The sequence below is a fragment of the Pan paniscus genome, chromosome 12 (genome assembly GCF_029289425.2).
Source record: "Pan paniscus chromosome 12, NHGRI_mPanPan1-v2.0_pri, whole genome shotgun sequence".
NCBI classification, from domain to species: domain Eukaryota; kingdom Metazoa; phylum Chordata; class Mammalia; order Primates; family Hominidae; genus Pan; species Pan paniscus.
The window spans coordinates 98950245-98976996 of NC_073261.2; the positions used below are offsets into that span (position 1 = coordinate 98950245).

The 26752-nt window shown below is 40.9% G+C and overlaps 1 protein-coding gene across 1 annotated transcript in view; it reads right to left on the reverse strand.

Annotated features, from left to right (window-relative positions):
• The window catches only part of SPATA31H1 (SPATA31 subfamily H member 1), a 42439-nt gene extending 16829 nt beyond the window's left edge, over positions 1-25610 (reverse strand). Inside the window, exons 1-2 of the mRNA XM_055108122.2 lie at positions 24010-25610; positions 627-705 (exon numbers count right to left, since the gene is read on the reverse strand). Coding sequence (XP_054964097.1) covers positions 627-705; positions 24010-24153 — 223 coding nt within the window. The 5' untranslated portion in view covers positions 24154-25610. The remainder of the gene's footprint in view (positions 1-626; positions 706-24009) is intronic.
• Between the last annotated feature and the right edge of the window lie 1142 nt (positions 25611-26752).

The following is a 26752-nucleotide window of genomic DNA, read 5'->3' on the forward strand; positions in this document are numbered from 1 at the left end:
GGGAGAAGAGGTGAAGAATCTGTCAGCCTCATGACTATTGATGATCATGATCATTTTGTCCAACCTCCTCTTTTTGCAAATAAGGAAACAAAGATGAAGTTATGCCCAAGATCATAAAGCTAATTAGTGGTAGATCTCAGACTTAACCCATCTCAAGATTTTTCAAAAAGCCATACTATGCTGCCTTCATCATACAGTAGATGTAAGCTATATACTTTGGGAAGAATAGGAATAATCATAGTAATAAGCAGTGAGAGTAGGGGAAACAGAGGTCATGATACATATCTTTTTCTCCAAAGGAGTCTATCCAGTATCTATGGTAGGGGGGAAAAGATAGGGAAACTTCCCTCACCAAACTCTTGGTAGTTACCCTTTGTCCATTCTAAATCTCACCAAGTTTCCTTCCCAATACCTTGGGCTTTGCACAAAAGGAGCTGAGGAAAGGAAGTATAAGCAAAGGAACCATGGAAAGAATTATGGAGCCGTATACATACATATCTTTAGACATGAAGATGCCAGAAAGAAGAGGCACACTTCTTCCATTTACATCCTCTTTTTCAACCTCCCTCCACCTGCTATTTAAGGCTAGAGTCATAAGGCTGACCCACAATTGGTCTGTTATTAACCTTGAGCTGAAGAGTAAAGGATAGGATCTCTCTGACCTGTTAATTTCTGGATCTTTTTCAATCTATGCTGCTTTGAAGTCTAGAGAAGCACAAAAAGAAAAAAGAAAATCAGATTATGTTCTAGGTTAGAGACTTTATTGACAGCACTTCTCACCTTTTAGATATCAGATAATGATACATCTCATGTATCAGATATTGATACAGTTGGCATCCATAACCACATGTAAATGCCGTAACAATCATATAAATATCAGGGAATATAGAGGACAGTGATTAACTTCCTAAGAGAGAAGGGAAGAGAATTATTCAAGAAGTTGCATTTGTACTGGAGTTTAAAGAATCAGCACAAGACTTTTAGGTGAAGAAAGAGTATTTCAGGCAAGTGGGAACATCACCGAGATCAGCATGTCATGATTGTCAGGTGCACTTTTGCTAAGTAGTGGGAGATGCTAGGCTGACAAGGTAGATGGAAGCCAGGTTATGCCTAATGGTAGAATTTTAATTTTATTCTGTAGTTGGAAAACTTCTGGGATTTTTTTCAAAGTGCTCCAGGTCATTTTAAAGGCAGTAATGACATTTGTTACAATTTCAAATAAAACAATTTTTTTTTTTTGAGATGGAGTCTCACTCTGTCGCCCAGGCTGGAGTGCAGTGGCGCCATCTCGGCTCACTGCAACCTCTGCCTCCTGGGTTCAAGCGATTCTCCTTCCTCAGCCTCCTGAGTAGCTAAGCCACCATGCCCGACTAATTCTTGTATTTTTAGTAGAGACGGGGTTTTGCCACGTTGGCCAGGCTGGTCTCAAACCCCTGACCTGAGGTGATCCGCCCACCTCGGCCTCCCAAAGTGCTAGGATTACAGGTGTGAGCCACTGCACCCAGCCCAGCATCCTTTTAAATGCCAAATTAAGTTCCTCGAAAAAGAGTAAGGGAAATCCTTACAGGCCAAAATTAAGGAGAAAACTGAAAAACATGAGTAGAAAATCATCTGATACTTCAACGCCCCATATCATTTGTAGTGTCAGTCAGAAGGGATTTGGGTTAACAACAAGGTAGGAGCAAAAGACAAGGCCCATGTGAAGTGCGTATTTGGAATGGAGACCCTGAGAAAAAGCCAGAATTCTCAAAAGTGCTACATGTTTAGCGGAAAAGTGGATAGGAAAAAATCTGCCCACCACAAGAAAATTTGTACTCTAGGTGGGAAAAAACAAAAAACACCTTCTCTGAGAATTTTAACCATGAGTCTATCCTCATACTGGCTTGGAGTTCTAATTTATACCCACTGTGTAGCCAGGAACCCTCAAATTGAAAATAAAAGTGGAGTGAACCTGAGCTGGTAATGCTTTAGGGCAAAAGATGAAAGTATGTAAATCTCCTTGGAAATTAAAAAGGAGTAGAAGTGGTCAGATGCAGTGGCTCATGCCTGTAATCCCAGTGCTTTGGGAGGCTAGGCAGGAGGATCACTTGTGCTCAGGAGTTTGAGACCAGCCTGGACAACATAGTGAGACCCTGTCTCTACAAAAAATAAAAAATAATTTTAAAAAATTAGCTGGGGCAGCCAGGCACAGTGGCTCATGCCTATAATCCCAGCACTTTGGGAGGCCGAGGCAGATGGATCACTTGGGGTTGGGAGTTTGAGACCAGCCTGGCCAATATGGTGAAACACCGTCTCTACTAAAAATACAAAAAATTAGCCAGGCATGGTGGCGTGCACCTGTAATCCCAGCTACTTGGGAGGCTGAGGCAGGAGAATTACTTCAACTTGGAAGGTGGAGGTTGCAGTGAGCTGAGATCACACCACTGAACTCCAGCCTGGGTGACAGAGCAAGACTCAGTCTCAAAAAAAAAAAAAAAAAAAAATTAGCTGGGTGTGGTGGTGTGTGCCTGTGTTCCCAGATACTTGGGTGGCTGAGGTAGGAGGATCTCTTGAGCCTGGGAGGTCAAGGCTGCAGTGAGATGTGATCCTTCCACTGCACTCTCCAGCCTGGGTGATACAGTAAGACCCTGTCTCAAAAAAAAAAAAAAAAAAAAAAAAGAAGTAGAAGAGGAAGAAGAAAACAGTTTGAATAACTACACATTAATGAATATGAAAACTCTGATAAAATAGTTAAATTCCTAGAAAAAATATAAGATACCAAAACTGGCCAAAAAGAAATAGATCATTTGAGTAGACAGTAAGTATGAAAGCAGTTGAAATGATAATCAGACATTCTACGTCAGACATAATAAAATAATTCACCAAGGTTTCTGAATACCAGAACAACTTACAAATATCAGGAGCATTTCTCTACTACAGTAAAAACTATAAAAATATAATTTAATAAAAGATATTCTTCACAATAGCAATAAAAATTATAAAAGTATCAAGGTATTAAGTAAACCAAGAATACAGAAGACTTCCATGTAGAAAACTGTAAAATTCTAATAAAAAACATAGAAGATGATCTGAATAAATGGAGAGATAGGCCAAGTTCTTGGTTGGAATAACTTGAAATCACAAAGATGTCAGTACTCCCCCAATTTTTTTTTTTTTTTTTTTGAGACAGAATCTCACTCTGTCGTCCAGGCTGGAGTGCAGTGGCGCGATCTCAGCTCACTGCAACCTCCATCTCCCAGGTTCAAGCGATTCTCCTGCTTCAGCCACCTGAGTAGCTGGGACTACATGTGCGCACCACCAGGCCCAGCTAATTTTTATATTTTTAGTAGAGATGGGGTTTCACCATGCCAAGCTGGTCTCGAACTCAAACTCCTGACCTCGTGATCCACCCGCCTCGGCCTCCCAAAGTGCTAGGATTACAGGCGTGAGCCACCGCACCCAGCCAAATTAAATGACATATATATATAAAATTATATATATGTGTGTGTGTGTCTGTATATAGACACATATATATATTTATTTATTTACTTTTTTTTTTTTTGAGACAAGGTCTCGTCCTATTGCCTAGGCTGGAGTGCAGTGGCATGATCATGGCTCACAACAGCCTCAACATCCTGGGCTCAAGTAATTCTCAGCCTCCCAAGTAGCTGGGACTACAGGTGCATGACCCCACACCTGGCTAATTTTTTTTTATTTTTTGTAGAGACGAGGTCTCATTATGTTGCCCAGGCTTAAATTATATTTTAATGCATTCCCAATTCATATTTCATTTGGAATGTTTCAAGAACTTGTTAAATGCTCTAAAATTAATATGACAAAATAAAGGCCTACTGATAGCTAAATCAACCTTAAAAAGAAGAGCAAAGGAGGGACTTGCTGTACCAAACACTAAGATACATTACAAAGCTGTAGGAAATAAAAACAGGAACACATAGACCAATGGAACAGATAGAGAGCTCAGAGACAAGCTTATGTATACATGGCCATTTATTATAATAAAGGGAGTCCCATAAATCAATGGGAAAATGATTGTTTAGCAAATGGTGATGGAAATCGGGCAAAGTGACTCACGCCTGTAATCCCAGCACTTTGGGAGGCCAAGGCCGGCAGATTGCTTGAGCTCAGGAGTTTGAGACCAGCCTGGGCTATGTGACGAAACCCCATCTCTACAAAAAAATACAAAAAGCTAGCTGGGCGTGGTGGCACATGCCTGTGGTCCCAGCTAATCAGGAGGCTGAGGTAGGAAGATCACTTGAGCCCGGGAGGTGGTTGCTTTGAGCTGAGATCACACCATTGCACTCCAACTTGAGTGAAAGAGCGAAACCCTGTCTCAAAAAAAAAATGGTTATGGGAAAACTGGCTCACTATAGAGAAAAATAAAATTGTATCACTTCCTAATACCACATATAGAGGTGGACTCCAAGTATATTAAAAACTAAAATGTGAAATGTAAGACTGGAACATAGAAAAAAAGGTAGGAGAAAATCTTTGTGGCCTAGAGCAGAGAACTCCTTAAGGAAAACTTCAGAAAAATAAACCATAGGCATAATTGCTAAAAAAGAAGATTTTAAATGTTTCCGCCACACACAAAAAAGAGATAAGTGAGATGATGGATATGTTAATTCACTTGATTTAATCAATCCACAGTGTAAACATGCAACAAACCATCACATTATACACCATAAATATATACATTGGTATGTCTCAAATTAGTTTTTTGTTTTGAGACAGAGTTTCCTTCTGTCACCCAGGCTGGAGTGCAGTAGCTCAAAGTTCATGGCAACCTCTGCCTCCCAAGCTCAAGCAATTCACACACCTCAGCCTCCTGGGGAAGCTGGGATTACAGGCATGCACCACCATGCCCCGCCCATTTTTGTATTTTTCGTAGGGACAGGGTTTCATCATATTGGCCAGGCTGGTCTCAAACTCCTGACCTCAAGTGATCCTCCCTTCTCGGTCTCCTGAAGTGCATGAGCCACTGTGCCAGGCTCCTCAGAAATTTTTTAATCCAGTAGAAGACCTTCCCACATGCAAATGGAACCTCAAAATGACAAATCTACCACTCACTCCTAATCTTGGGTAACTGCAAAGAAAGTTGCCTTCACACTGAGAATTCCAGGGGTCTGGGGTGAAATCCCTGAGAAGTCATAACCACAGACTAACTTTTGTATATTTGGCAGCTCAAGTTCACATTATCTGGGTTGTCCCAAAAAACCTTCAAGCCATGAATTTAAAGTGGTCCTGGACTGATTGATGGTGCCAGAGTCAAAAGTAAATGAAATACTCTTTATGGAGGCTGGGCGCGGTGGCTCACACCTGTTAATCCCAGCACTTTGGGAGGCCGAGGCAGGCGGATCACGAGGTCAGGAGATCGAGACCATCCTGGCTAACACAGTGAAACCCCGTCCCTACTAAAAATACAAAAAATGAGCTGGGTGTGGAGGCGGACGCCTGTAGTCCCAGCTACTCAGGAGGCTGAGGCAGGAGAATGGCGTGAACCTGGGAGGCTGAGCTTGCAGTGAGCCGAGATCTTGCCACTGCACTCCAGCCTGGGTGACAGAGCGAGACTCCATCTCAAAAAAAAAAAAAAAAAAAAAAAAACTCTTTGAGGAAAATCTTCATCCTAGGCTTCAAAATCCTCACAAATATCGTATTTTATTAAATTTAAGATGCTATTGATTATAAAATGTACCATCAATTTATATGTAGTAGAATGAAAAAATAATCAATTAAATTATTAAATACCATCAATTGTAAGACATACTCCAATTTCAGAAGTGTTAACTATTAAAAAATAAGGACAAGTGCAGAAACAAACCTGCAAAGATGTCAGGTATTGGAATTTTCGGAGGTAGATTAGAAAACACCTATGCATATTATATTTAAAGAAATAAAATGCCAGGCATGGTGGCTCACGCCTGTAATCCCAGCACTTTGGGAGGCTGAGGTGGGCGGATGATGAGGTCAAGAGATTGAGACCATCCTGGCCAACATGGTGAAACCCCATCTCTACTAAAAATACGAAAATTAGCCAGGCATGGTGGTGCGTGCCTGTAGTCCCAGCTACTCGGGAGGCTGAGGCAGGAGAATTGCTTGAACTCGGGAGGTGGAGGTTGCAGTGAGCTGAGATCACGCCACTGCCCTCCAGCCTGGGCAACCAAGTGAGACTCCATCTCAAAAAAAAAGAAAAAAGAAAAAAGAAAGGAAAAAGAAAAAAAATAAATAAAATACAAGTATAAATTTGTAAGAAACAGAAACCCATAAAAAGTGATCTAGCAGATTTGAAAACAGAATCAAATCTTACTTCCAGAAATTAATAAGAATGCAAAGTACTGAAATGGATGGGCTTACTAGCATTGATAAAACATTTCTGAATAAAGAATGGATAAGCACATATATTTAAATCTGAGGAGTAACCACTAAAAGAATAGAAACAGAGTTCATAACTTCCAAGCTAGTAGAAGGGGAAAAAATGGAAAGAAAAAAAGCACCAGTTTGGGATTTCAATTTATAGTAATGGTTTGAACCCTCCAAATGAAAACAACAAGAAAAGTTGGACAAAATATGTTTTAAAATATCCATTTAAAGTCATTAGAGACCTATCAAGGGATCAAAAACTAGAAGAGCCAAGATCCTAGAGAAAAAGGAAGTGGAGGGAAATAAGCCCAGCTAAACTGAAATTTCACAGTTTTATGGGAATAGATGAACAAAAAAATGAGTTGAGAACCCCTAATATCCCCGGCTTTCAGCTGGAATCCCCGAAGGGCTATACCTAGGAGTAAGAATAAACCTGAAATAAACCAGGCTCAAAAATGGAAGCTCAGCCTCTGATAAATTTAATCCTTTATTGGATTGAGATGATCCCTCATCTAAATGACTGCCAGAAGCAAAAATATCGCTACTCTCTGGAGGAAAGTAACTTTATCCAGAACCTTGAATTTTCTCTTCAAAATTATATATAAAATCTCTGGTATTAAATTAAAAATTGCCATGCTTACTAGAAGACAAGACTGACTGACTGAAGACTAAGAGATAAACATGGGGAATAAAAACAAATCCAAGGCAATCCAGATATTGGTGTAATAAAACATGGATTTTAAAATATATGCCCTTTATATATACAAGAAATTAGATGACGAGATGGAGAATTTTGGCCAAGAACTAAAAACTGAAAAAAAAATAAAAAAAATCTAATGGAAATTCTAGAACAGGAAAAATAAAGAACTCAGTAAGGGGTACAGATTAGACACAACTGAAGAAATGTCTGAAGAAAATATCCATAATGAAGCATGGAAAGAAAATAGATAAAAGAGCCAATAGGTATATGGGACACAGTAATAGGAGTCCCAGAAGGAAAGGGGAGACAGGAGTCCCAGACACAAAGGCAAGCAGAAACAATATTTGAAAGCTAACAGTGCAGGGAGTATATGGTAACTGTCTGTACTTTCTGCTCAATTTTGCTGTGAACCTAAAAACTGCTTTAAAATACAGTCTATTAAAAAAAAAAAAGGGCTTTCCAAAACTGAGAAAGCCTAAGGTGCAAGCCTTAGATGCAAGAAGTGTTATGAAGCAGCATGAAGACAAAGAAAACCTAAACTTAAGTACACTACAGAATGCTGAATACCAACACAATGAATTTTTTTTTTTTTTTTTTTGAGATGGAGTCTTGTCCAGCTCGTCACCATGCTGGAGTGCAGTGGCGCGATCTCGGCTCACTGCAACCTCCGCCTCCCCAATTCAAGCACTTCTTCTGCCTCAGCTTCCCAAGTAGCTAGGACTACAGGCACATGCCACCATGCCCAGCTAATTTTTGTATTTTTGGTAGAGACGGTGTTTCACCATGTTGGCCAGGATGGTCTCGATCTCTTGACCTCATGATCCACTCGCCTCAGCTTCCCAAAGTGCTGGGATTACAGGCGTGAGCCACCGCACCCAGCCCTAACACAATGGGTCTTAACCGGCAAAAATAAAAGATGCATTATATTCAAAGGAGGAATAAGATGAATAGTTGATATCTTTTAGAAATATTGGAAGCCAGAAAACAATAGAATAACATCTTTTAATGTGCTAAAAGAGAATAAGTGCCTACCTAGATTTTTTTTTTCCTTTTAGAGACCAGATCTCTAAAAGGAAACTGCACCGCACTGCAGTGCGGTGACACAATCATAGCTCACTGTAACCTCAAACTCTTGGGCTCAAGCAATCATCCTGTCTCAGCCTCCTGAGTAGCTAGGACTACAGGTGCACACCACCACACCCAGCCAGTTTTTTTTGGTTTTTGGAGAGATGGGATCTTACTGTGTTTCCCATGCTGGTCTCAAACTGCTGGCCTCAAGTGATCCTCCTGTCTTGGCCTCTCAAAGTGCTGGGATTACAGGCATGAACCATAGGACATGGCTCTTAGACTTTTATACTTAGTGAAACTACCCTTCAAAATTTAAGGCAAAATAGAGAAATTTTCAGTCAAAGAAAAGCAAACTATTCATAGTATGCCTAATTGGTCTGCCTAGGACTTTCAAAACAATGTTGAATAGAAGTAGTGAAAACAGGATTTATTCCAAGAATGCAAAGATTTTTCAACATAAGAAAATAAATCACTGTAATATACCACATTAATAACATAAAAAAGAAAAACTCACATGATCATATAAATTGATGCAGAAAAAAGCATTTGACATAATCCTACAATAATTTATAATAAAAACACTCAACCAAACAGGAATAGAAGGAGACTTCCTTAGCATGATAAAGCGCATTGCAATGGGCTCAATGTTTATGTCCCCCCCAAAATTCATATGTTGAAATCCTTACCCTCAATGTAATGTATTAGTAGATGAGGCCTTTGGGAAGTGATTAGGTCATGAGGGGTTTCCCTCTTGGATGGGATTAGTGTCCTTACAAAAAATTCTCCAGAGGACTGGGCACGGTGGCTCACACCTGTAATCCCAGCACTTTGGGAAGCTGAGGTGGGTGGATCACTTAAGGCCAGGAGTTTGAGACCAGCCTGGTCAACATGGCGAAACCCTGTCCCTACTAAAAATACAAAAATTAGCCGGGCATGATGGCACATGCCTGTAATCCCAGCTACTCAAATAGCTGAGGCACAAGAATTGCTTGAACCCAGAAGGAGGAGGTTCCAGTGAGCTGAGATCATGCCACTGCACTCCAGACTTGGCAACAGAGCGAGACTCTGTCTCAAAAAAAAAAAAAAAAAATCCAGAGATATCTCTCAGTCTTTCCACCATATAAAAACACAGTAAGAAGTTGCCAGTCTGCAACCTAGAAGTACCTCACCAGAATCTGACCACGCTGGCACCCCAATCCTGGACTTCCCAGCCTCCAGAGCTGTGAGAAAAAAGTTTCTGTTGTTTATAAGCCACCCAGTTAATGATATTTTGTTACAGAAACCTGAATGGACTAAGATAGAAATTGGTACCAAGAAGTGAGGGTGCTGTTGCCACAAACACCAAAAAATGCATAATGAGAAGAGGGTGGTGGAAGAGTTTTGAGGTGCATGCTAGAAAAAGCCTACATTGCCATAAATGAACTATTAAGGGTGATGCTGCTGAGGGCTCAGAAAGAAAAGAGGAGAATTGTAGAGAAAGCTTCCATCTTCTTAGAGAATATCTAAGTAATCACGAACACAATGTTTGTAGAAATATGCACAGTAAAGGCCATTCTGACGAGGTCTCAGAGAGAAATAAGGAACATATTATTAGAAACAGAGAAATGGTGATCCTTGTAAAGTGGCAAAGAACTTAACAGAATTATGTTCATGTTCTAGTGTTCTATGGAAAGTAGAACTTGTGAGTCATGAAACAGGGTATTTAGCTAATGAGATTTCTTTTCTTTTCTTTTCTTTTCTTTTTTTTTTTTTTTTTTTTGAGACAGAGTTTTTTTCTTGTTGCCCAGGCTGGAGTGCGGTGGTGTGATCTCAGCTCACTGCAACCTCCGCCTCCCGGGTTCAAGCAATTCTCCTGCCTCAGCCTCCCGAGTAGCTGGGATTACAGGCACCTGCCACCACACCTGGCTAATTTTTGTATTTTTAGTAGAGACAGGGTTTCACCACGTTGGCCAGGCTGGTCTCGAACTCCTGACCTCAGGTGATCTGCCTGCCTCAGCCTCCCAAAGTGCTGGGATTACAGGCACGAGCCACCATGCCTGGCCAGCTAATGAGATTTCTAAGTAAAGTTTTGAAGAAGTGCCTTGGTTCTCCTGACTGTTTGTGGTAAAATGAGAGAAGAATTGACTTGAAGATGGAATTATAAGGAATTAGAATTTAAGGATATGAAAAGTTTTCAGCCTATCCCTATTGCAAAAAATGAGAAAGTGTATTCAAAGAGAACACTAAAGGTGTGACCAAGTGACCCTTTGATAAGGAGATCAGTATATGTGTGAAACATGGACTTAATCAGCCACCACAGCAGGAAAACTGCCAGGTTGAACTGAAGGAGCAGGAGATGGGAGGGAATGAGAGAAGGCTGTTGGTCTTCTTGAATTTTACAATTTGGGACCATAGAGCTCTTCAGCCACAAACATACACTATTCTGGAAGACAAGGAAAGAATAACCTGGAAGGTGATTCAAAGATCATCGGGGCTGCCACCTCAGTTTCAAAAAGAGGGACCATTGCCTCACTTTCAACAGGTTAGACAACCTCTACCCAAAGCTGTGTGGGCAGGGCCACCTGGCAAAGTCCTGGGGGTGCAACTCTTGCCAAGTAGAGCCACTGGAGCAGGTCCTTCACTCCGGTGGGTCTAGAAGTCAGGAACATTGCCCCAGTGATGCCTCATCTGTTTAAAATTGTACAGAAGTTCTAACCAGAGCAATTAGGCAAGGAAAAGAAAAGCCATGCAAATTAGAAAGGAACAAGTAAAACTGTGTTCACAGATGACATATCTTACATACAGAATATCAGAAAGAAACCAGAAGAAACCTATTAGAGCTAATAAAAGCAACTCCATTTTTAGCATCCAAAATAATAAAATACTCAGGAATAAATTTAATTAAGGACATGCAAGATTGTACACTGAGAAGTTCAAAGCATTGTTGAAAAACTAAAGAAGACCTAAATAAATGGAAAGAACATCCCTTGTTCAAGGATTGGAATATTTAATATTATTAAAATGGCAATATTCCCCAAAGCAATCTACAGATTCAGTATAATCCCTATCAAAATCCCAATAGCCTTTTTTACAGAAATGAAAAAGCTGGTCCTAAAATTCATATGGAATTACAAAGGTCCCTGAATAGCCAAAACAATCTTGAAAAAGAACAAAGTTGGAGGACTCATACTTCCTGATTTTAAAACTTACGAAGCTGTAGTAATCAAAACAGTGTGGTACTGGCATAAGGATAAACATATAGATCTATGAAATCAAACTGAGTCTAGAAATAAATCCATACATCTACAAATCAATTGATTTTCTATAAGGGTAACAAGACCATTCGATAGGAAAATAATAATCTCTTCAACAAATGGTGCTGGGACAACTAGATAGCCACATGCAAAAGAATGAAGTTGGACTCTTAATTCACACCATCTAATTCAAAAAATTAATTCAAAATGATGCAAAGACCTAAATGTAAGAGCTGTAAAACTATAAAACTCTCAGAAGAAAACATAGGATTGTGATGGTTAATTTCACGTCAGCTTGGCTAAGCTATGTGCCCAGCTGTTTGTTCAAAAGCTAGTCTAGGGCTGGGCGCGGTGGCTCACGCCTGTAATCCCAGCACTTTGGGAGGCCAAGGCGGGCGGATCAAGAGGTCAAGAGATCAAAACCATCCTGGCCAACATGGTGAAACCTCGTCTCTACTAAAAATACAAAAATTAGCTGGGCATGGTGGTGCACGCCTGTAGTCCCAGCTACTCGGGAGGCTGAGGAAGGAGAATTGCTTGAATCCAGGAGGCGGAGGTTGCAGTGAGCTGAGATGGCACCTCTGCACTCCAGAGGGAGACTCCATCTAACAACAACAACAAAAAAAAAAGCTAGTCTAGATGTTGCTTGTTGCTGTGAAAGTAGTTTTCAGATGTGCTTAACATTTAGAATTAGTACACCTTAAAGCTGATTAATGTCCATAATGTGGGTGGGCATCACCCAATCAGTTGAAGGCCTTGAGAGCAGAGACTGAGGTTTCCTGAAGAGGAACGTATTCTACCTCAAGACTGCAATGGAAAATCCTTGCCTGAGTTTCTAGCCTGGCCTATGCTGACTTTGGACTCAAGACTACAACATCAACTCTTGAGTTTCTGGTCTGCCCTATGGATTTCTGATTTGTAAGCCCTGACAATTTTGTGAGCCGATTTCTTAAAATCTCTCTCTCCCTGTCTCTTTTTCATATATGTGTGTTTGTTATAATAAAGAATAATCTGGTTTTGTCCCAGGTGCCTAGCATAAAACATCAGAAGCCTTTAGAATTTTGTGTTAGGGGTGTCTCTCATATACGAGGTGAAAAAGAGAAATTACTTCTCCTATGTTAGGAGGCAGGGATAACCTTGATTCTAAAATCTAATAAGGACAATATTAGAAAGAAAAATCATAAGCCAATCTCTTTCATGAACACAGATGCAAAAGTCCTAAACAAAATATCAGCAAAGTGAATCCAATAATATATGAAAAGCATCCGCCAGGCACAGTGGCTCACACCTGTAATCCCAGCACTTTGGGAGGCCAAGGCAGGTGGATCACTTGAGGTCAGGAGTTCGAGACCAGCCTGTCCAACTTGATGAAACCCTGTCTCTACTAAAAATACAAAAACTTAGCCGAGTATGGTGGCAGGTGCCTTAGTCCCAGCTAGTAGAAAGGCTGAGGCAGGAGAATCACTTGAACCCAGCAGGCGGAGGTTGCAGTGAGCTGAGATCATACCACTGCACTCCAACTCTGGGTGACAGAGTAAGACTCCATCTCAAAAAAAAAAAAAAAAAAAAAGAAAAAGAAAAGAAAATAAAGAAAAGCATCATGAACATATTAGATTTATTCCAAGAATTCACAGTTGTTTTATTTTCAAAACTCAGTGTAATTCAGCACATTAATAGGATAAACAAGAAAACCATATAACCATCTCACATAGAGACATGAAAATCACTTGATAAAATTTATCACCCAGCCAGGCGCAGTGACTCATGCTTGTAATCTCAGCACTTTGGGATATCAAGGCCGGCAGATCACCTGAGGAAAGGAGTTTCAGCACAGCCTAACCAAAATGGTGAAATCCCATCTCTACTAAAAATACAAAAATTAGCCAGGCGTGGTGGCACTTGCCTGTAATCCCAGCTACTCAGGAGACTGAGGCACAAGAATCGCTTGAACCCGGGAGGCGGAGGTTGCAGTGAGCAGAGATTGCACCACTGCACTCCAGCCCGGGCAACAGAGTGAGACTCTGTCTCAAAAAAAAAAAAAAAAAAAAAAAAAAAAATTTAACACCCATTCATACTAAAACTATTTGCAGACTGGAAATAAAAGGGAACTTCCTTAATTTGATAGAGTATTTTGTAAATACACTCTATCAAACATTACACATAAATGATGTGTAATGTTTATATAGCAAACATTACACATAAATGATGAATTATTGCAAACTATCCTCTACATTAAAAAAAAAAAGAATCCCCACTATACCATCTCATTGAACATTGTAGAGGAAGTCCTAATCAATGGAATAATACAAGAAAAAGAAAAGGTATAAGAATCAGAAAGAAAGAAATAAAATTATCATTTGCAGACAATATAGTTGTGTAGAATATCCAAAACATCTATAGATAAATAATTAGAATTGATAAGCAAATTTAGCAAAGTAAGGTATAAGAATCAGAAAGAAAGAAATAAAATTATCATTTGCAGACAGTATAGTTGTGTAGAATATCCAAAACATCTATAGATAAATAATTAGAATTGATAAGCAAATTTAGCAAAGTCTCTAGGTAGAAAGTCAATATATAAAAATCTTTTGTTTTCAAGTAGCAGGATCATTTAGAAAATGACATTTAAGGCTGGGTATGGTTGCTCATGCCTGTAATCCCAGCACCTTGGGAGGCCAAGGTGAGAGGATTGCTTGAGGCCAGGAATTGAAGACCAGCCTGGGCAATATAGTGAGACCCCATCTCCACAAAAGAAATTTTATTTATTTTTATTTTTTGAGGCGGAGTCTTGCTCTGTCACCCAGGTTGGAGTGCAGTGGTGTGATCTTAGCTCACTGCAACCTCCGCCTCCCAGGCTCAAGTGATTCTCCTACCTCAGCCTCCCAAGTAGCTGAGACTACAGGCATGCCATCATGCCAGACTAATTTTTTGTATTTTTAGTAGAGATGGGGTTTCACCATGTTGGCCAGGCTGGTCTTGAACTCCTGACCTCAGGTGATCCCACCTGGCTAAGTCTCCCAAAGTGCTGGGATTACAGGTGTGAGCCACCACGCCTGGCCTCCACAGAAGAAATTTTAAAAATTAGCCAGGTATGGTGACACATTCCTGTAGTCCTAACTACTCAAGAGGCCGAGGTGGTAGGATCACTTGAGCCCAAAAGTTCAAGGCTGCAGTGACTATGATTGTGCCACTGCACTTCAGCCTGGACAACACAAAGAGATCCTATCTCTTAAAAAAAAAAAGTAAATAAATAAAAGAAAATGACATTTAAAATACCACACCAAACCAGACATTATGTGCCTCTTGATGATTATCATCACCTATGAAATATCTTCTTCCCCTCCTCAAAAAATATGAATTCTGATAAGTCTTAGATCCAACTTCCCCATTTACAAAACATACAGGAGATAAGGGAACATGTTAAATGACAATACGGACATTTAATCAGCAAAATGTTAACTGCAAAATCTAAAGGACAAATAACCCATTTCTTTTTTTTTTTTTTGAGACAGAGTCTCACTCTGTTGCTTAGGCTGGAGTGCAGTGGCGTGATCTCAGTTCATGCAACCTCCACCTCCTGGGTTCAAGCAATTCTCCTGCCTCAGCCTCCCCAGTAGCTGGGATTACAGGCGCGTGCCACCACACCTGGCAAATTTTTTGTATTTTTAGTAGAGATGGGGTTTCACCATGTTGGCCAGGCTGGTCTTGAACTCCTGACCTCAAGTGATCCAAGCACCTCAGCCTCCCAAAGTGCTGGGATTACATGCTTGAGCCACTGCACCGGGCCCCATTTCTTCAACACATAAATGGACAGAATAAAAGAAAGAAATGAAGACGGAGAATTTACAGATTAGAAGACACTTAAGAGACTCACAAATCCATTTCAATCTGTGATCTTGAATCAAACAGACTATAAATAATAATTTATATCACTTAGGAGACAATTGGGATTTTTTTTTTTTTTTTTGAAACAGGGCCTGGCTCCGTCACCCAAGCTGGAGTGCTGTGGAGTAAACTTGGCTCAATGCAACCTCTTCCCCCAAGGCTCAAGTGATCCTCCCACCTCAGCCTCCTGAGTAGCTGGGACCACAGGCGCACACCACCACACCCAGCTAATTTTTATATTGTTAGTAGAGACAGGGTTTCACCATGTTGCCCAGGCTGATCTCCAACTCCTGAGCTCAAGCAATCCTCCTGCCTCAGACTCCCAAAGTGCTGGGGTTACAGACTTGAGTCACGGCACCCAGGCGATAATTGGAGTTTGAATGCTGAAGGGTATTTGATGGTATTAAGAAACTACTGTTAAGTCCGGGCGCGGTGGCTCACACCTGTAATCCCAGCACTTTGGGAGGCCGAGGTGGGCAGATCACAAGGTCAGGAGATCCAGACCACGGTGAAACCCCGTCTCTACTAAAAATACAAAAAATTAGCCAGGCACAGTGGCAGGCGCCTGTAGTCCCAGCTACTCGGGAGGCTGAGGCAGGAGAACGGCGTGAACCCAGGAGGTGGAGCTTGCAGTGAGCTGAGACTGTGCCACTACACTCCAGCCTGGGCGACAGAGCAAGACTCTATCTCAAAAAAAAAAAAAAAAAAGAAATTACTGTTAAATTTTTTGGCATGATAATGGTATTGTGTTTAACTATTTTTAAAGAGTTCTTATGTTTTAGATATACATACTAAAATATTTACAAATGAAATTATATTATCTGGGATTTACTTCAAAATAATAAGGTAAGAGAGTTGAAGCTGGGTGATGGATCCATGAAGATTCATGACACACTTCTATGTATTTTCAATTTGTTTAAAATGTTCTTAATAAAAATGAAAAAGTATTACTATAGCTTCAAAAAACCCCTCTATATTGAAAACTATTATTGAGATAAATTAAGAAAGTCTAAATAAACGAGACATGAACACACTCATGGATCAGAAGGCTTATTATTTTGGGGATGTCAGTTATCTCCAATTAAACTATAAATCCAATACATTCTCAATCTAAAACCCTGCATGTTTTGTGTGACAATTAACAGGATGATTCACAGATTTATATGGAAATGTCAATGACCTAGAATAGTTAAGACAACTTCAAAGGTCAAAGTTGGGACCAGGCCTGGTGGCTCACACCTGTAATCCCAGCACCTTGGGAGGCCAAGGTGAGCAGATCATCTGAGGTCAAGAGTTCAAGACAAGCCTGGCCAACATGGTGAAACCTTATCTCTACTAAAAAATACAAAAATTAGCTGCGCATGGTGGTGTGCACCTGTAATCCCAGCTACTCGGGAGGCTGAGGCAGGAGAATCACTTGAACCTGGGAGGCGGAAGTTGCAGTGAGCTGAGATCACCTCACTGCCCTCTAGCCTGGGTGACAGAGTGAGACTGTCTCAAAAAAAAAAAAAAAAGATCAAAGTTGGAAGACTTACATTACCAAATTTTAAGTCACTACAAAGCTACATTATTGAAAATAGCAAGATATCAGTGTGAGGATAGGCAGACCAATGTAACAAAACAGAGAGTCCCGAAATAGACCCATATGTATACATTTACCTGATTTATGACAGGGTCACCAATAAAATTCAATGAGAATAGGATGGTCTTTTCAATAAATGGTGCTGGAGGAAAGGACAGGGATTACAGTGAAGTGGTGAGAAAGAGTCGTGAAAGTGTAGGGTCAGATTTTAAATTCTGATATTTTGTTCATCATGGATTTTTTTGCATTAATTTTTATTTTTAAATAATATTGCATTAGGCCAGGCATGGTGGCTTATGCCTGTAATCCTACACTTTGGGAGGCCAAGGCAGGCAAATTACTTGAACTGAGGAGTTCGAGAGCAGACTGGGCAACATGGCAAAACCTCATCTCCACAAAAAACACAAAAATTAGCCAGGTGTGGTGAAGCATGTCACTGGTCCCAGCTACTTGGGAGGTTGAGGTGGGAGTATCACTTGAGCCCAAGAGGTCGAGGCTGCAGTGAGCTGTAATCACACCACTGCACTTCAGCCTGGGCAACAGAATAAAATCTTGTCTCAATAAGAAAAAGAATAAGAACGTTTCATTAAATATCTCGATTATTAAGTTTTTTGGTGTTCCTTATATTTTGTGTTCAAGGTGAGTACCTCACTCATTTTTATCCTAGTTCCTGCCCTACTGGAAGAATTAGATATCTATATGGGGAGGAGGGGAGTGTTGACCCCTACCTCACACCACACACAAAAAGTAATTTGAGATGGATCATAGAGCTAAATGTGAAAGAAAAAAAATAAGGGTTCTAGAAGAAATATAGAAGGGTATCTTCATGGCCTAGTGGTTAGCAAAGGTTTCTTGCACTGGGGATAGGGGTAGGGAGGGGAAAACTAATCTTAAGAACATAACTTCATAAATTGGATTTCATTAAAATTTAGAACTTTTGGTCATTAAGACACAATTGTAAATGAAAAAGTGAGTCACAGAGTGGTAGAATTTATTTTAAATACCTTTATCTGGCAAAGGACTCATGTCCATAGTATTCAAAGAATTCCTACAAATCAGTTAAGTAAAAGAAACCCAATTATTAAAAATATGCAAAAGACTTGAACAGCCAGTTCACAAAAGAGAATTTCCAAATGGCCAATAAACATGAGAAGTTGCACATCATCATTAGTCATTAGGGAAATGCACATTAAAACCACAATGCAATACCACACAGACTCACCAGAGTGACTAAAATGAAAAAGATGAACTGGGTGCAATGGCTCACACCTGTAATCTCAGCACTTTGGGAGACCGAGGGGGGCAGATCACCCAACGTCAGGAGTTCAAGACCAGCCTGGCCAACATGGGGAAACCCCACCTAAAAAAGCAGCCAGGCATGGTGGCGCACACCTGTGGTCCCAGCTACTCAGGAGGCTGAGGCAGGAGAATCACTTGATCTCAGGAGGCAGAGGTTGCGTGAACCAAGATAGCACCACTGCATTTCAGGCTGGTAGACAGAGCAAGACCCCGTCTCAAAAAAAAAAAAAAAGAAAAAGAAAAAGATGGACAATGCCAAGTGTTGGCAAGAAGGTGGAGCAACTAGAATTCTCAGACGCTATTCTTGGTATAATCACTTTAGAAAACTGGTGTCATCTACTAAAATTAAACATATATACCACATGACCAAGCAATTCCTCTCCTATTGGAGATAAGAAACCCACCAACAATGCATTATGTGTAATTAAAATCCTGAAACCTTCTTCTTTATCATATAGATATAACTTTTTTAACCACAAAAAATAAACAGGCCAGGTGTGGTGGCTCACACCTGTAATCCCAGCACTTTGGGAGGCCAAGGCGGGCAGATCACCTGAGGTCAGGAGTTCGAAACCTGTCTGGCCAACATGGCAAAACTCCATCTCTACTAAAACTACAAAAATTAACTGGGCATGGTGGTGCATGCCTGTAGTCCCAGCTACTTGGGAGGCTGAGACAGGAGAATCACTTGAACCTGGGAGATGGAGGTTGCAGTGAGCCGAGATCGAGCTATTGCACTCCAGCCTGTGCAACAGAGTAAGATTCCATCTCAAAAAAAAAAAAAAAAAATTGACTTTTTGAAATGCAATGTGCAAGAATTCCAAATATAAGATCACAGAGCCTTTTTTTGGCTATTTTTAATGCCACAATAGGTCGTTAAATTTCATTCTACATTTCAATATACGCTGGGTCCCCAAATTAACAAGCATGATATGGTATAATGTCACTTTAAAATTTGTTGTTGTCGGCCGGATGAAGTGGCTTAGGCCTATAATCCCACCGCTTTGGGAGGCTGAGGTGGGCGGATCACCTGAGGTCAGGAGTTCAAGACCAGCCTGACCAACCAGCCTGGCCAACATGGTGAAACCTCGTCCCTACTAAAAATACAAAAGTTAGCCAGGCATGGTGGCATGCATCTGTAATCCCAGCTACTTGGTAGGCTGAGCCAAGAGAATCGCTTGAATCTGGGAGGCAGAGGCTGCAGCCAGCCAAGATTGCGCCACTGTACTCCAGCCTGGGTGACAGAGCAAGACTCCGTCTCAGAAAAAAAAAAAAAAAATTGTTGTCAACAACATGAATCTCAAACACATTATGCTTAGCAAAAGAAGTCAGACACACAAGAATATATGCTGTATGATTCTACTTTTTGCAAGGTTCAAGAACAGGCAAAACTAGTCCATGACAATAGAACTCAGAATAGAGGTTGTGTCTGAGCAGAGAGGAGGGCAGAGACTAGAAAATAACATGAGGGAACTATTCAGGGTTATGGCTATGCCATATCTTTATTAGGGTTTTAGTTACATGGGTATATAAATTTATCAAAACTCATCACCCTATACAATTAATATCTGTGCATTTTATGGTATTCAATTATACCTTAATAAAAATGTATTTGTTAACAAAAAAGCTTTTATTACATAAATATGTAGAAAGAAATTGTATTTGTTGATTTATGAAGCAGAGTGACTTCCTGAGTAATTTACACTGTATTTTTATTGCGGCATCTTTCTGAGAAAGGAAGTAGATTCATGTTTTCCCATACCAAAGAAGGTAGCCAGGCCTTTGTTCATAGGGTCTTGGAACTCCTAATGCACAGCAGGGACTTAGTTTTTCAGGACTGAAAAAAATTGTCGGGAACCTAAAAAACAACCATCAATAAGTCTAGATCTGCGAAAATTTTAAGCTGAAATGTGCCAGAGGGTTGAGACAGGAGGGAAGCTGGCTCCTTGAAATGGAAACAATGCTGAAGCTGCAGGTGCACTGGGTAGGAGAACCTTGGGTAGGGGGTCCCGGAGCCCTTCTGGTGTTAAGAGCCCAGGTGCAGCAGCTTAGGGACCTTAGCAAAGACCCCTGAGGCTGGTAGAGAGGGGTTGAGACACACTTTTTGCCTTCAGATGGCTAAGAAGAAAAGAAGAGCTATCCCTGTGGCTTAAGGGCCTGACTCACTTCTACTCTGGATAAACTGCAGAAACTGTGGAGTTCTTATACAACACAAAGGTTGGGGAGGAAAAATGATACTGGACTATTTTTTTTTTTTTTTTGCCAACCTAGTTAAAGGGAAGCTTAAGCCAGATTATATTTGATATAGACAAAAAAAAAGCCCTTGCCATTTCTCATACGCAATTGATGTGAAAATTCTCATACCTAATATAAAATCAATTAAATGTCATGCATCACTTGTTACAGAAGAAAAAGTAGACATTTGTCTTTTACTCTTAAACATGATGTTAAAATAACTTCGCAATTATAAAAAGATATTGTTTTAAAATAAAATTTATCTAAAATAACTTATGAAAAATGGACAAAATGCTTTTTAAGTTCCTAAGGAGGTTGACAAAATTATGAGGATGAAAGAAGTTTGAGAGTCAAAAAAGGTTTGGAAATGCTGCTGCAGGCAATAGAGTACACAGAAATTTTGTGTGCTTAGTTACTTTTAGCAGAGTGACACAATTAGCTTTGGGGGGTTTGTGTGTGTTATGTTTGTTTGTTTGTTTGTTTTGAGACAGCATCTTGCTCTGTCATCCACGCTGGAGTGCAGTGCAGTGGGACGATCTTGGCTGACTGCAACCTCCGCCTCCCAGGTTCAAGCCACTGAGCCTGGGAGCCTCTGGAGTAGCTGGGACTCCCTAGTAGCTGGGACTACAGGTGCATGCCACCATACCCAGCTAATTTTTGTATTTTCAGTAGAGACAGGGTGGTCTCGAACTCCTGACCTCAGGTGATCCGCCTGCCTCAGCCTCCCAAAGTTCTGGGATTACAGGCATGAGCCACCACTCCCAGACTGTATGTTGTCTTTTTGTTTTGTGGAGGCAAGGTCTGTGCTCCAGGCTGGAAAAGTAGGAGACCCCAGTTATATAAGACTGTAAATAGTTCAAGAGATGAAGTTTTAGTTAAGACAATCTAGATCTAGATTGCTGAATTTGAGAGATGTTTCTGAGAAAAAAATGGAAAGGACCTTGTGACCCCCATATAACTATAGCCATATCTGTCTTCAAGATCTAGGTCTAGGCTGGCGCTATCCTATAGAATTTTCTATGATGATGGAATATCATCTATATCAAATATTCCATATCTGTCAAATATATCAAATATTCTATATCTGTCCTATCCAATATGAGAGCCTCTAGTTACATGTGAGCACTTGAAATGTAGCTACTTCAATAGAGGAACTAAATTTTATTTATTTTTATTTTTATTTTTTTGAGACAGTCTCACTCTGTCACCCAGGCTGGAGTACAGTGGTACGATCTCGGCTCACTGCAACTTCCGCCTCCCAGGTTCAAGCGATTCTCCTGCCTCAGCCTCCTGAGTAGCTGGGACTACAGATACCCGCCACCACGCCCAGCTAATTTTTGTATTTTTAGTAGAGATGGGGTTTCAGCATGTTTGCCAGGCTGGTCTCGAACTCCTGACCTCAAGTGATCCACCTGCCTTGGCCTCCCAAAGTGCCAGGATTACAGGCATGAGCCACCACGCCCAGCCAGAAACAGAATTTTAAATTTTATTTAATTTTAATTAACTTAAGGTCGGGTGTGGTGGCTCATGCCTGTAGTCCCAGCACTTTGGAAGGCTGAGGTGTGTGGATTGCTTGAGCCCAGGAGTTTGAGACCAGCTGGGCACCATGGCGATACCCTCTCTCTACCAAAAAAAATTAAAAAATTAGCTAGGCATGGTGGCATGGGCCTGTAGTCTCAGCTAATTGGGAGGCTGTGGTAGGAGAATCACTCGAGCTCAGGAGGTTGCGGTTGCAGTGAGCCATGTGTTGCACTCCAGCCTGGGTGACAGAGGGAGAACCTGTCTCAAAAATAAAAAATTTAAATGGTCACATATGATTAGCAGATACCATATTGAACATCACAGGTCTCAGCCATTAATTTGAGCTGCTTGATGAATATCTCCACAGAAATTTTACAAGCACTTCCAACACAATGGTTCATATTCTGCCTCCCACCACATTCACAACTTTTCATGTGTAATGTTGCCTATGTCGTTTAAAACACCATCATCTTGTGAGTCATTCAGGGTTAAAACTGAGAAGTCGTTCGTTCATTTCACAAACAACTACGGAGCACTTACTTATATGCCAGCCAGTATACTAGGCACTGGAAATACCATGATGAATGCAGTCCTCATAGAAAATGATGATAATGTTTATAATTAACTCTTTGCATCAGGAAAAACAGACTCAGTCCCTTCTCCCTCCTTTGCAAGGGAATCTTGCAACACCTTCCACATCCAAACATTCACCCCAATACCTCCTCCACTTTCACATCCCTGATAGCAGATATTTTTTTCTCTTCCACTTACTGCTGTATCAATAGTGCACAGAGGAGTGGAAATGGGGGTAGGAGTAGGTGATAAATACTTGGGGAATTAATTTATGTTCTCTTTTCCTTTTTTTTTTTGAGACAGAGTCTCGCTCTGTCACCCAGGCTGGAGTGCAATGGCGTGGTCTCAGCTCACTGCAACCTCTGCCTCCCGGGTTCAAGTGTTTCCTCTGCTTCAGCCTCCCCGGTAGCTAAGACTACAGGTGCATGCCACCACGCCTGGCTAATTTAGCATTTTTAGTAGAGACGGGGTTCCACCACATTGGCCAGGCTGGTCTCCAACTCCTGACCTCAAGTGATCTGCCCACCTCTGCTTCCCAAAGTGCTGGGATTACAGGCGAGAGCCACCACGCCCGGCTACGTTCTCTTTTTCACTGTGCCGCTCTGATATTTTTGTTTCCTCCCTTCTTCCCACTAAACCATGAAAATGGCCTAGCTATGCCAGAGAACTACCATATAAGCTTACTGGAGGTATTCAAAACCTCACTCTTACTGTGTGGCCCTCATTCCAAGGGCAGCAGCAGCATCTGGGAGCTTGCTAGAATTGTAGAAACTCAGTCCCTACCCCAGACTTACTACATCAGAATCTGCTTTTTAACAAGATCCCCCAGGTGATTCATATGCATGTTAAAGTTTAAGAAGTGCTCCTCAAAGCACAGATCTAAGCACATTTTTATCTGGCTTTAAAATCTTTGATGTCTTTCAAACTGCACAGAGTTGTATTTATACCAAGTATTCAGCCTGGCGTTCAAAGCTCTACAGTGTGACCTCTGTTAACTTGTCAACCTTTTCTCTCTCTGAGTCCCTACAGTCCTATGCTCCATCCAGATTGGTGACATCTCTCCTCAAACACATCCAATACGCTTCCCTCTCCCACGTCTTTTTTCCAATGTATTCCCTCTTTTTTAAAAGGTTTCCACTGCCTTCCTCTATTCACTCTAACCACCTTCAAAATCCCACTCTTCCTCTGAAGCACACTCAAACCTGAGCTCTCCCAGGTGGCATTTTATAGAGCCCCCTAGTTCAAAATACTGTCTACCTCCCATGTCAGCAACATTTATACCTCTATTAACTCTTAATCACATTCTCTTTCCAGTTATGTGTATATCCATCTCCCCCACTTCACCTCGAGCTCCTAGAGAATGGCGATAGTCTCTAGGTCTGTTGAAATGAATTGAAGGAAAAAGGATTTATAGTGACCTATAGGAAGACTATCCATGGGCACTGTCTCAACTCCCCTCTCCCTGCATCCAGTTCCTCCCATGGCCCAAAGTATGGCAGTTTCTATGGCCTCAGGAGCGGGGCCAGTTAGTTTCAAGGGAGGGCTACATCACATACCTCTGAGTTTATCTTGGCTGCCACCTGCTTCCGGCTCCGATTCCTGGAAAACAGTGTCCAAAGCCCCCATATAAAATAAACAAACAATAATAGAAGGCTGATATCTGATGGCAGTGGGACGTCCATCCCCCAAATTGGTGCCATTTCTCAACCCCATGCTCTTCTCAGCCAGCGTTTTCTGCCTCAAGGCTGTGACTTCATATGACATCACAATGGGCATCCCAAGGTAAATCTGACAGCATCCAGCCAATGTGCATGCTACTTAGCTCTCTTCTCTGAGCCATACCCAAAGTACCATCTGCTGCCCCTTCCTGCAGCTGTCCACAGGCTCCACTCTGACAGCCAAAGCTCAGGGAAGAACTCCTTTATGACTCTTCTAGGACTGGGCTAGACAGCTTGTCATTAAGTAGGGAGTATGTAGGCAAGGTTTTAAAGAAGCAGGCCTCCCAAGTGGCCTGTTCTGCCCTACAAGCATTTTCTCTGGAGCCAGTCACTCCCTGGAAGTCCGGATATGGTGTTAAATGCCCCAAACCACAAACTAGAATACAAAGTCAAGTAATTTTTATTTTTTTGAGATGGAATCTCACTCTGTCTCCAGGCTGGAGTGCAGTGGCACAATCTCAGCTCACTGCAACCTCCGCCTCACAGGTTCAAGCAATTCTCTGCCTCAGCCTCCCAAGTTGCTGGGATTACAGGCACGCGACACCACGCCCAGCTAATTTTTGTATTTTTAGTAGAGACGGGGTTTCACCATGTTTGCCAGGCTAGTCTCGATCTCTTGACCTCGTGATCCACCCGCCTCGGCCTCCCAAAGTGCTGGGATTACAGGCGTGAGCCACCGCACCCGGCCAAGGTCAAGTAAATTTAAGAAAGCTAGGATATTTTAAGTAGGTACTCTCAGAAAATTTGAGATAAACGGTTTCCTAAGTCTAAGGCTTGACACATTTTCTAGCTGCTACTGCATTGAGATGGAAAAGAGATGTCAGAGAGGGAAATTAAATTACCTTAGAGGATCACTCTACCCCAGAATCTACAGTCTCATTTTCCAAGTCTAGAACATTTATTCCGTCATGTCATCCAGACTTGACTGGATTCTCTAGGGCTAATTCACTATAAACAAAAAATGTACAAGGAATCAATTCATGCTATAAGAAAGATTAATAAAACTGGCCAAGGCATTCTTTTTTCTTATAGGAAAGTTAATCTGGAAAAGCAACTCAATGAACTATTGAACAGCAGGTAATGTCTTAGAGGACAGATGAGGTATCTACCTCACAGAATTTTCAGCCTACAGGGGCAGCCTAAGCAATGTTCTAGAAAAGCCCATCAAGAAGAAAGTAGTTAAATAAATGTGCTATACCCATATTATGAATACTCTGTGGTCACTATACAGATTATAATGATAAAGAATAAGATATGGATATGTAATATGAGCTGAACACACATTAAGTGGCAGGTACTAGTTATATGCCAGCCTGGAGTTCTAAAAAAAGATTAGAACTGAAGACATAGTTTTGGGTTCTTAAAACATTATATATATAATATACAAAATATATTTATATATTATATATAGTTTGACAAGAACCTTTCTCTATATGGATATAAAAATGTATTATTTGTGTCTTAAATATTTACTCACCATTATGTTTGAGATAGCCATCATATTTTGTATAGCTGTAATTCATCATTTTTTAATATTTCATTGTATTATATAACTATTCTATAACATATTTATCCATTATGGTATTCATGGATATTGGGCTTCTTTTCAGTGTTTGCTTATTATAAACAATGCTGTCAAAAACATCCTTGTCCATGCATCTTGGTAAACACAAGTTCCTAATTCTCTATGGCAGTAGTTCTCAAACTTTAAAATGCATTACAGTCATGTGGAGGGTTTATTATAAACCAGATTGCCAGGCCCTACACCTATAGTTGCTGGTTGAGTAGGTTTGGGGTGGAGCCCAAAGATTTGGCATTTCAAAGTTCCCAGGTGATGCTGATGCTGTTGATGCAGGGACCATACTTTGAGAATACCTGTTGTACAGTGTCTACCTAGGAATGGAATTGCTAAGTTATAGCCTATGTGTAACAAACTTTAGTGGACAGTGCCAAGCTGCTTTCCAAAGTGGATATGTCAATTTCTACTTCTACCAGTGGTGAATGGTAGTTCTTCTTGCTCTATTTTCATCTCAACACATGGTATTGTCAAACTGTTTAATTTAAGCCAATGTGGTGTGTGTGATAGTGGTATTTCATTGTGGTTTTAACTTGAATTTCTCTGATTACTAAAGTTAAAACACACTTTCATAAGTTAATTGGCCATTTAGACTTTAAATAAATTATTGCATTCCAATTGCTAATATTTTGTTTAGAATATTTGCATCTTTTCTTTTTTTTGAGACAGGGTCTTGTTCTGTCCCCCAGGCTGGAGTGCAGTGGCATGATCACGGCTCACTAGAACCTCCACCTCCCGGGCTCAAGCGATCCTCCCACCTCAGCCTCTCAAGTAGCTAGGACCACAGGCATGTGCCACCATGCCTGGCTAATTTTTGTATTTTTTGTAGAGATGGAATTTTGCCATGTTACCCAGGCTGGTCTTAAACTCCTGGACTCTAGCGATCCACCCGCCTTGGCATCCCAAAGTGCTGGGATTACAAGCGTGAGCCACCGCGCCCAGCCATCTATTTTCATGATCAAGGCCAGCCTGAAATTTTTCTCTCTTTTTCTGTCCTTGTCAGGT